The following is a 10,685-nucleotide window of genomic DNA, read 5'->3' on the forward strand; positions in this document are numbered from 1 at the left end:
TTACATATGTGAATACACTGTTGCTCTCTTCAGACACACCAGACAAGGATATCAGGTCCCATTGCAGATGTTCACAGCCACCATGTGGTTGCTGAGATTTGAATTCAGGACCTTCAGAAGAGCAGTCAGTGTTCTTAACTGCTGAGCCATCTCTCCAGCCCCATAAATAAATTAAAAAAAAAATCAAGCCTGGTATGGTGGGGCATGGCTTTGACCCCAGTACTTGGTAGGTAGAGGCAGGNAGATCTTTCTGGGTTTGAGGGCAGGCTGGTCTTCATAGCAAGTTCCAGGACAGCCAGGGCTAGACAGAGAAACTCTTTATTTTGAAACAATTCCAGACTAGGGCTTTCATGGAAGTCCAAGGAACAGTGTGCCAGGGACTAGTAACTGGTTAACAGTTAAGAGGAACAGGCTGTAGCTGTGGCTGGCTCTGAGAAGTTGCTAGCAGCCTTGGCCAAAGCTATTCTGATAAAGGGGCAAACCACTGAGAAGAGTTGTCACTGAGCCCCCTTCACTACTGTCTTTGTGGAGTTGACCGGTGAATGTGTAAATTTGACTTGGGAAAGGAAGGGGAGATATGAATGTGCTAGAAAGTCTTGGAGAAATGTTCCATTTGAAAATTTTCATAGTGGGGCTGGAGAGATGGCTCAGCAGGTAAGAGTACCAACTGGTCTTCCAGAGGACCTAGGTTCCATTCTCAGTGCCCACATGACAGCTTACAATCCTTTACAGCTCTAGTTCTAATCCCTCCTTCTGGCCTCCACAGACACTACACAAATCTGGTGCAAAGACATTCATGCAGGGGAAAAGGCTGTGGCTGTGGCAGGTCAAACAACCATCCATATAAAAATCAACATTAACAAAATGTTTGAAGCCTTCATGGACTATTTAGACTATTCCCTCTAACAGTATAGGGAGGTGGCATCCTATATAGTCCACAGGCTTGGGACAGTAGGACTCGGGCATCTCTTCCCCAGGCTGAGATTGCAGATAGAGGCAGCTATTATCTGCAGAATTATCATTTAATGATTTTATGGGGGTGGAGGGTGGACAGGGTCTCACAATGTAGCCCTGGATGTCCTTTGTAGACCAGGCTGGCTTTGATTCATCTGACTTTGCCTCCCATGTACTGTGAGGTAGGTACCACATCTGGCTCATTTGATGAATTTTAAGTAGTGTGCTGTAGAAAGCAGGAGGGGCTGACCAGCCTGGCTGCATAAGACCCAAGGCTTTCTTTTTTTTTTTCATCCCCCCTAGAAACAGGGTTTCTCTGTGTAGCCCTGGCTGTCTTGGAACTTACTCTCTGTAGACCAGGCTGGTCTTAAACTCAAGAGAGATCCCCCTGCTTCAGTATCTCTTTTTATTTCTTCCTCTTTTTTCTTTTTAATATAAAAAGATAAGGTTAACCCAAACTGTCCTCAAACCTGATTATGTAGCTGAGAATAACCTTGACTATCTGAGTCTACAGTGTGTGTCACGGCAGCTGCCTCCTGGCTTCATCTTCTTTCTTTTGTTTTTTCAAGACAGGGTTTCTCTGTGTAGCCCTGGCTGTCCTGGAACTCACTCTGTAGACCAGGCTGACCTCAAACTCAGAAATCTGCCTGCCTCTGCCTCCCGAGTGCTGGGATTAAAGGCGTGCGCCACCACTGTTTCATTTTCTAAGGAGGGTGCTCTTTTAATTTCTTCCCCTATGGGCAAAGCTGACCCTATGGTATAGCTCAGTGGCAGAGCACTTGTTTTGCATGTCCAAGGCCATCGGTTCCTACCCCAACCCTGTAACAAGTGGTCAGCCTGCTCAGGGCTACTGTCACCAGGCCACAGACACCTGGGACAAGTTCTAGCACTGCCTCCCTGACCAATCGCCCCAGTTCACTGAAGTTTCCTCTAAGTGTGTTGGAGTCCTCACCCCTCCAGTCTTGGCAGGTGGCTCTTGTTCTATAGCCACTTTTATCACACTGTTGCCATGACACTCTTTGCCTCACCCAGCCTCTGGAGACAGTGCCTTGGGTTTTAATTTCCTGCATCCCCAGGATATAGCTAGCTGGGCCCAACTCAGGGTCACCCCGTTTTTTTTTTTTTTTTTTTTTTTGTTGTTGTTTTGTGTTTGGTGAATGGATGACATGGGGAGGTGGCTGCTGTTACTGCTGTCATTTTGTGTACTCAGATATCAGGAGGCTGCCCAGCTGGAAGAGTGGCTACCCGGCTAGTGTGGACTCCAGCAGTGATCTATTTTCCTTTTCTGAAGGTGGGTCCAGGGGGCCTATGGCTCCTAAGGGGTCTACATTACCCCTTACTGTGCAAGTAAAGATGGTGGTGGAGGGAAGGGATCTTGGTGGGATTATGCAGATGCCTGAAGGTTCAGTGAGCTGGCTCAGTGGGTAAAGGTACTTGCTGATAATCCTGACCACTTGAGTTTGTTTCCCAGGACCCACATGGTGGAGAGGACCCAGCTGGCCCCTTCCTTGAGGCCATGATCACCCTTTTCCTTTATAGAATATTTTATAGTACACAGAATCTTCAAAACATGAATTGAGTCCTTGTAACCCTGCACAATAGCTATCACTCTCTCTCTTTTTTTTTTTTTAAAAAAGATTTAAATTTATTTATTATATGTAAGTACACTGTAGCTGTCTTCAGACACTCCAGAAGAGGGCGTCAGATCTTGTTACGGATGGTTGTGATTTGAACTCTGCACCTTTGGAAGAGCAGTCGGTTGCTCTTACCCGCTGAGCCGTCTCACCAGCCCCACTCTCTCTTCTTGTGGATAAGGGAGGCTCATAAAATTAAACTGTCTTAAGTTGTTCTATCAAGTGACAGACAAGAGGGCTGGAGAGATGGCTCAGTGGTTAAGAGCACTGACTGCTCTTCCAAAGGTCCTGAGTTCAATTCCCAGCAACCACATGGTGGCCCAGAACCATTTGTAATGAGATCTGATGCCCTCTTCTGGTGTGTCTGAAGACAGCTACAGTGTACTCAAAAAAAATAAATCTTTCAAAAGTGACAGACAAGCTTCAGGCCTGAGTGACTCCAGGCTCCAGAGCATATGCCTTTATGCTGCCCTTTGCCTCGATTTAACAATGCCAAAAAAAAAAAAAAAAAAAAANAAAGAAAAAGCAGGGGTCAAAGGTCAAAGTCTGGCTGCACATAACTCTCAATTTCCCTGGCAAGAAATGGCACTAAGTCGGTGAGGGGTACTGTGGGAACCCAGGAGCCTCAGTCTATGGGGAAAAGGGAAGGAGAACTTTAGTCCACACCACTGTCTTCCTCTGTGCACTTTAATGGACACTTGTGCTTGCTTGATACCCTGGAACCTTCGGTAGGGTCCTTCTGTAACTGGGGGCAGGAGACAGGGCTGTTGAGAGGTATGGTTACCTTTTTGATGGGAGCAGAGAGCAATAAGGGGTCTCCTGGAGCCCTAGGCAGGGCCAGAGATGAAGCGCTGGGAGCCCCATGAGGAACCCATATAGCTCGGTAAGAACTGAGCACCTTCTCCTGCCCCGGTAGCTTCTCTTCTATCTGGGAAAGGGGGCACACACGGTATCATGCTGCTTGATTTGTAGATGGGCACAGGCAGAGGCAGGTTGTTCAGCATTCTATGAATCTAGAGGACAGTGTGATGAAATCTTGAAAGACTTGTGTGGATGTGGAACCACGCACAGCACAGCACAGCATTGTGTGGAGGTCATAGGACAACTCACAGGAGGCAATTCTCCCCTGCCAAGCCACCTTCCAGCCCAAAACTATGATTTCGATTAGTAAAGATTAGGGAAAGACCAAAGAGACACAGGACCATGCTGAAGTGCCGGGTTCCCACCCACCACCTCTGGTGCCATTCAGGTGGGGTGCAGCCAAGGTTGTGCAGGGAGGCCACCTAGGCCCGTGCAGGTGGCAGGTGCCAGAACGGAGGCTGCAACTGTGGGATTTTCTGTAACACAAGAGGGCCAGGACCACTCCCTACCGTGGAGTGTGGTAACTGGTGATAACTAGCAATTGGTGGGGGCAGGAGTCAGTGGAGGCCTCGGGGCAGTGGATCCCATAGGAAAGAGGGAGTGACTGGGTGACAGGTGTTAGAGAACACTAAGGGAGCCTTGGTAGGTCCTTCTTGTATGTCCCACATGGGACTCTTTCTGAGTCCAAGGCAGCATTATGTAGTGGATAAGGGGACAGGGCAGTGCAGGGACCTAAATTGACTACTTAGCTGCACTGAGTCATTACCTCTGAAGATAACCAGTTGCTGTTGGTGGGGAACCAGGTGGCAGATGTATCTGAGGTGTGCTCGGCTGCCTCCAAGTGACCCAGACCCCTCTTCCCTCAGGTGAGAACAAGGAGACAGACAGACGTTGCTGGAAACACCAGCACTGTCCCGGGCATACCATCCACCCCTTCTCGGACTGTGGCCATCACAACAGATGTATGCACGCTGTCAGCCAATGCGACTGTGAATCTAGGTGAGGGCCCCCTTCATGGGGACCCATTCCCTTCAGGTTTCCCTCTTCAGGTCTGGCCTGGTACGGCCAGCCTAGCCCCAGCTTTTAATCCCTGCTCTGCTCCAAGGACAATGAATGGGGAAATCTCTTGGCAGTCTGGGCCAAGCAGAAGCAGCTGGCTGTCCCTCTGGGCCCCTGGGGAATCATGGAGGTGTGGGGGCCCGTGTGGCAGGCTAAAGGACTGCTCAGGACACAAATAGGAGCAGCTCCCAAGATGTAGGCCTGACATGTTCCAAAGACGGGGGCTCAGCCTGCTTCAACATCATCCATGCCCCTTGCTTTGAACTCATCCCAGAGGAAGAGTATGTGGAGCGGATCTGGTACAGCTGGTGAGTGCCAGCTGGCCAGCGGTGACGGGACAGGACGCCAGGGTACCCTGCTTCAGCTCTATTAATTTCTTCCTATCCCTTCCTCCTAGGTGTAGAAGCCACAGGCCTGTCTCTGTGGCAATAATTTACCATCCCACCCACCATATGTATATGACAGATGACGATTTGGAAGAGAACTGGGTTTCCAGCAAAAATCATTTAAGTCCCAGTGCCAGACCTGATGACCCAAACACAGGGTCAGCTACTGAGGTTCCTGACTTATCAGTGCCCATCACTATCTGGCGTTCTGAAAGCCCCATAGAAAAGTGTCAGGAAAGCAAGGTCATCAAGAATATAAAGAAAAAGGAGAAAGAGAAAGACGAGGAGACGGTGGATGAAAAGGCAAACTCGAAGAAAAAAGGCAAGGGCAAGGCTAAGAGGAAAACCCCAGTGAAGTCGGAGTCTTCTCCTGCAGACCTGAGCCAATCCGCAAGCCCCAGAGGACCAACAAGGACACCAGAGTCTAGCCCAGAAAGCAGGGGAGGGCCGGAGAGCGAGGGCAGTTGTGAACGGGGTAAAGGAAGGCCCTCCAGTGAAGATGCTGTAGAGTCATCGTCCCCCAGAAAGAAAGAGAAGACATCATCTGGCCAGGCCAAAAAGAATGGGACAAAGAACGTACAAACCCAGAAAACGAGCAAAAGAAAATCTCCCCCAGTGCCCAACCCCAATCTCAGTTGAGGCTACGGCAAACAGAGTGAATAATAAATCAAGCCTGTAACTGACCCCTACTGCTATTCTCTCTCCCTTCAACAGGGCCTCCTCTTATGGGAGGTGGCTGGCTCTGGGGCTACAGGGATTCTCGAAGGGCAATCCTGCTTTCAAGGAGGAAGTATATGTCTATGGGAAGTTAAACAGGAGGGAGAGAGAACATCTCTTAGGACTAGGTGGAAGAATCTATTTGGGGAGTGGGTAGGAGGTGGGAGAACACTGTTGTCAAATCCATTCTGTGGTGGGCAGCACTATGCAATGCTACCTTCAATAAACTGAACCTGCCACTTACTCAGCCTGCCTCTCCATCCTCAAGTAGCCCCAAGGGGAAGGGGCTGTGGCACCGTGGAGATGCTCCTATTTCCCAGCTGGGATGGTTTTAGCCCTTCTCCACCCTTGCCACATACCTGTTATGCCGGAGAAAGTAAAAAGGAGTTCCAGTAGGCAGCCAGCCCTTTCCCACCGACACAAAGAATGAAGAAAAGTGGGTACAAGCTCAAATGTAGGCATCAGCGGCAACCCAAGCAGAGACAAAGGGAGAAAGGCTTTACTCCCCCGCCCCCCCCCCCGCCCCACTGTGAGATGAAGCTTCTGTGAAGGAACAGAGAGATCAGACGTGCAGAATACAAACAGCCTCAGAAAGAACCAGAGGCAGGGCCGGCTGACACTGAGCCAGGGAGAGGGGTGGGAGGGAGCTCCTTTCCCGCGGGCTGTGTCTGAGGGGAGCAGGTGAGGGCGACCTGTGGGCCAGGAACTGACTTGCAGGGGCTGTCAGAGACCAAGGGCCAGCTGGGAAGCAAAGGGGCGTGCATAGCTCGCAGATTCACTTCTCCACTGTGTGGGAAAGAGGAGAGCAACACAGGACTTTGGTGGCTGACAGCTGCCAGGCCCGGGATTTCATACCACCCTTTATGTTTCCGATCTCTTCTCACAGATAGGACAGCCAATCTAAGAAGCTGCCAGAGAGATGGCCCAAGTTCCCAACACCCATCATCCTATCATTCCAGTTTTAAGGGGTCAAAGCCCTCTTTTGGTCTTTCGTGCACACACCCACACCCACACGTGTACTTATGTAATTAAAGCCCAGCGGTGGTGACACAGGCCTTTAACCCCAGCTCTTGGGAGGCAGTTGATCTCTGAGTTCGAGGCCAGCCTGGTCTACAGAGTGAGTTCCTGGACAACCAAGGCTACAGAGAAACCCTGTCTCAAAAGCAAAAAACAATAAACCCCTTAAGTGCACGTGTATCATTTATGTAATTCCAGCCTTCAGGAGGCCGAGGCAGGGCTGCTGTAAGGTCAAGGCCAGCCTGGGTTAGAGACTCCACTTCAACACGGCAAACGACAGATGGAGCACACGGGGTCACGGGGCTCAGAGCAGGCAGGGAGGTGACCCAGACAATGTGAATCCTGGACTCTGGTAGATTCTGAGAGGAAGGTTTTGGAGCTCCAAACTGCTGAAGCAGCCCTGCAGAGCGAGGGAGCTGGAGGCCTCAGCAAGCTCTGTACAAACACTGTTTATTCAAATGACAGGCGAGAAGCAGGTGCTGAGGTGATGAGGGAAGGCAGGCAGGCAGGCAGGCAGGGGCTGGCAGCTCAGCACTGCTCCACATGGCCCTCACAGTCCTGCTTTGGCAGCCAGGGTCTTGCCATCAGGACCAGAGCCACTTTCCCTCCTCTCCCTCCTCCTGCCCCAAACTGAATAAATAGTATCGATGTCCCCACACGGGCTAGGGACATAGACAATTGAGCTTCATGCCTTATGAGGGCCTGTCTCAGGTGAGGGCTTCCAGGGACATTAGAGACCACTCCACCTTTGCTCTCCTCCCTGCCACACTCCTCTCCCAGCCTGGCCCCAGAACAGGTGGTTAGCACAAGCCTGGAGTGGGACAACTGCTGCCCGGTGCACACCAGCCTCACAAGGCCATAACCCAGCCTGCCATCCAGCCAGGCTGACCACTAAAAAGAACGTCGTTTCACGCCACTTTATGGACAATAAAAGAGGGGCAGGGAGTGAGGCCATAAGGGGGGAGGCCTTTTGGAGCTTCAGAGGTAACCAGAGTCCGAGGAACAGGCCCCCTACCGATCCATCTCGTCCAGGAGTGGGGTCGCATCGCCAGCAATGGACATGGGGGTGCTCTCGATCATGGGGCTGGGAGAGGGTCGTGGGGTCAGGCGCTGTTTCTGTTTCCGTCGTTCTGCCTCCTTTTCCTGTAGCCACTGCTCGGCCATCTTGCCCCAGTCGATAGCTGCATGGCTGTTGGACCTGGAACATGAAGGAGAAGTCTTAGAGACTAGGATTCTTCTGGAAGTTTGAGAAGCCTTCCTACTAGTCACTGGTGAGAGATCACCTTCACAGAAAGGAACCTGACATTTACAGGAAGCAACCCACCTTGGTCTTTCACTCTTCCCCAGAAACCAATGCCTATGGGAACATTTCATAGGTCTTGGTTTTCAAGAAGAGACACACAATACCTGCTTCTGTTAAGTTCTCAGGCCACATGGCACCACCCATCCCCAGCAGTGACCAGCCTGGGTGATGGACTTACTTTGGCTGCTGTTGCCGTTGACGGGAGCTGGAAGAAGGCTGGGGCTGGGCCTGTGTAGACTGTGGGGTGGTGCTGGCCTGGAGCTGGTGGTATTGTGGGGTGGTAATAGGCTGGCTCGGGGTTGTATAGGAGTAGCTTGGGGTCATTAGTGGTGTGGCCACTGGCTGCTGGGCTGGCGTTGGGAACACCTGAAGAGGGGTGGACAGAGAAACAGGGGGGGTGTTGTGGGCATGCTTGGCTTTATTGTGAATCTCTGGCAGACTCTAACAGTTGGCTCCGAACACTGCTTTCCAGCTGACCCACTTCAAGCAATATTTTGGGCAGTAAAGGGAACTCAGCTGGATAACACCAGCAAACACAGTTACCCACCACCACCCATCTTCAACACCTCAGGTGGGTTGAGGGTTCCAAATATCCCACAAGGCTTTCTGCAAAGGCCAGCCCTCCTCTACCTTTTTAAAAAAATATTTTTTGAGACAGGGTTTCTCTGTGTAGCCCTGGCTGTTCTGGAATCACTCTGTAGACAGGGCTGGTCTCAAACTCAGATCCCTCTGCCTCCCAAGTGCTGGGATTAAAGATGTGCACCACCACCATCCAGCTGTCAGGCCCTTTCTATTCCCTTCCTTATCAGATGTGCTGGAGGTAAGGAACGTCGGTTAGACTGTTCCTAGGCTCAAGCATACGATGCTCCTATCAGAGGGCATGGCCAGAGGTGTCTACGGGATCTGGGTCTGTGTATGATTAGGATTAGGATTATGCGTATGATTTTGATAGGATTGCTCCCTCTCCTCCCCATCCTGTTCAGGAAGAGTCCTCCCAAAAACATACATGGTAGGCGCTGCTGCCTCCTCCGCTGCCGCCGTAGCCATACTGGCTGGATGCCCACTGGGCTGGGGTAGCATTGGGGTTCTGCCCTTGGCCTGTCACAGCAGCAATGGCACTGAACATCTGTGAAGTCATGTTCTGAGGCAGGGCATTCACAGCCCGTGTCAGATCTGTAAACACAGATGTCCACGTCAAGGGTGCAAGCCCCTTCAGCTCCCCACTATCTTACGACTCTCAGCCCCAAACACCCTACCTGCAAGATTGATGTTGGCTGGGGTGGCATTGATAGAAGCGGGGGTCCGTGTCCTGCTGCTGCTACTGGGAGTGATGCCTGTAAGAAGTGGATACAGCCAGTTATGCTCCTCAAGAAAGCTACTTCTGGCTTCCTAGTTTAAGAGTCAGAGAAGGAAAGGAAGGGCAGGGAAGAAAAGCTGTACAGGCCAGCAGATGGAAAAGCTCCCTGCACTAAGAGGCTGAAACAGGGGCGAAGCAGCTGATAACTGACTTCACCTCACTGAGCCAGGACCCGTGTTGCCCCCACCACAGCCTAAAGTCAGGGTACAGCAGAACTCACCTGGTACAGGATCCTGATAATGATCCTTAAACCACCTGAAGAGTCCATTCACAGTTGGGAAAATCTGGCCCCGGTACCGGAATCCTTCAGGAGTCACTGTTACATATTCTATCCTGAGATTTTATAAGTAAACAAGCATTAGATACCGCTTGTGCTAGCTAGTTTTATGTCAATGTGACATGTAAGCTATAATCATCAGAGGAGGGAGCCTTAAGTGAGAAAGTGCCTCCATAGGACCAGAATGTAGGCAAGCCTATAGGACTTTTTTTTTTTTTTTTTTAAAATTAGTTGGGTGGTGCCAACCCCGGGCTGATGGTCCTGGGTTCTATAAAAAAGCAGGCTGAGCAAGCCATGAGGAGCAAGTCAGTAAGCAGCATCCCTCTGTGGCCTTTGAATCATCTTCTCTCTCCAGGTTCCTGCCCTGAGTGAGTTCCTGTTCTGACTTCTTTACTGATGAACTATCATACATGGAAGTGTGAGCCAAATAAATAAACCCTTTCCTCCCCAAATTGCTTCTGGTCATGGTGCTTTATCATAATAGCAACTCTGACTAAGACACACTTGTGGCCACCAAACAAATTATCAACCACATGTAGCCATAATGGGTGCTGGAGGAGGAAAGATGACAGGGAGAGGCTGCAAATGACAGAGCACAGTCAAGGTTAAGGAGGCCATGGCCTTGTGCTGAGTACAGGCTGCCAGAGGAAGCTGTGCCGGAGGCTAACTGGAGACACAATGCCTTCACTTAGCAGTTACAAGACGAGAGTGACATCAAGGTTACAGAACACCAGGGAGGCAGAGACCCCCCCCCATGGCAGGTCCAGATAAGCAGGGAGAATTCTCTAGTACTCTAGAAGGCGCTTAGTCTGCTTTCATTCAGTATTTCTGAGAGTAACAGAGTGGCTAAGAGGATGGTCTAGTCTGAGTTCTGCACTTACCACCTATGTGACTGCACCAAGCACTACAGCCCATAAGCCCAAAGGAGACACAAGGAATGACGAGGCATGTGTACAAGGTAATCAAGATAGCTAGCAGAGTGCTATGTTCTCTCAAGGAGAGCCGACAACAGCTCTTAAGACAATGGTCAGCCGGGCGTGGTGGCGCACGCCTTTAATCCCAGCACTCCGGAGGCAGAGGCGGGCGGATTTCTGAGTTCGAGGCCAGCCTGGTCTACAGA

The 10,685-nt window shown here is 50.8% G+C and overlaps 2 protein-coding genes across 3 annotated transcripts in view; one reads left to right on the forward strand and one right to left on the reverse strand.

Annotated features, from left to right (window-relative positions):
• The first annotated feature begins 2,163 nt into the window (after positions 1 to 2,163).
• Positions 2,164 to 5,852, forward strand: Proca1 (protein interacting with cyclin A1). Of its 2 annotated transcripts, XM_029546376.1 has the most exons (3): positions 2,170 to 2,245; positions 4,316 to 4,448; positions 4,906 to 5,852. In XM_029546376.1, exons 2-3 carry the CDS (start codon positions 4,414 to 4,416, stop codon positions 5,531 to 5,533), a joined length of 663 nt encoding a protein of 220 aa, XP_029402236.1. In that variant the 5' UTR covers positions 2,170 to 2,245; positions 4,316 to 4,413; the 3' UTR covers positions 5,534 to 5,852. The 2 variants fall into 2 exon arrangements, with proteins under 2 accessions (XP_029402237.1, XP_029402236.1); XM_029546377.1 differs by lacking the exon at positions 4,316 to 4,448 and having other exon boundaries at positions 2,164 to 2,245; positions 4,906 to 5,725.
• Positions 5,853 to 7,061: 1,209 nt separating this feature from the next.
• The window catches only part of Supt6h (SPT6 homolog, histone chaperone and transcription elongation factor), a 36,553-nt gene continuing 32,929 nt past the window's right edge, over positions 7,062 to 10,685 (reverse strand). Inside the window, exons 32-36 of the mRNA XM_029546126.1 lie at positions 9,509 to 9,621; positions 9,188 to 9,265; positions 8,938 to 9,104; positions 8,110 to 8,297; positions 7,062 to 7,826 (exon numbers count right to left, since the gene is read on the reverse strand). Coding sequence (XP_029401986.1) covers positions 7,640 to 7,826; positions 8,110 to 8,297; positions 8,938 to 9,104; positions 9,188 to 9,265; positions 9,509 to 9,621 — 733 coding nt within the window. The 3' untranslated portion in view covers positions 7,062 to 7,639. The remainder of the gene's footprint in view (positions 7,827 to 8,109; positions 8,298 to 8,937; positions 9,105 to 9,187; positions 9,266 to 9,508; positions 9,622 to 10,685) is intronic.

Source organism: Mus pahari, chromosome 14, assembly GCF_900095145.1.
Source record: "Mus pahari chromosome 14, PAHARI_EIJ_v1.1, whole genome shotgun sequence".
In the NCBI taxonomy this organism is placed as follows: domain Eukaryota; kingdom Metazoa; phylum Chordata; class Mammalia; order Rodentia; family Muridae; genus Mus; species Mus pahari.

Excerpts from the sequence above, each read along its gene's own strand:
- Proca1 (XM_029546376.1), top strand. The coding sequence starts at position 4,414 with ATGCACGCTGTCAGCCAATGCGACTGTGAATCTAG. Across the intron at positions 4,449-4,905 it reads CAATGCGACTGTGAATCTAG|GTGTAGAAGCCACAGGCCTG; the intron begins GTGAGGGCCCCC and ends CCTTCCTCCTAG.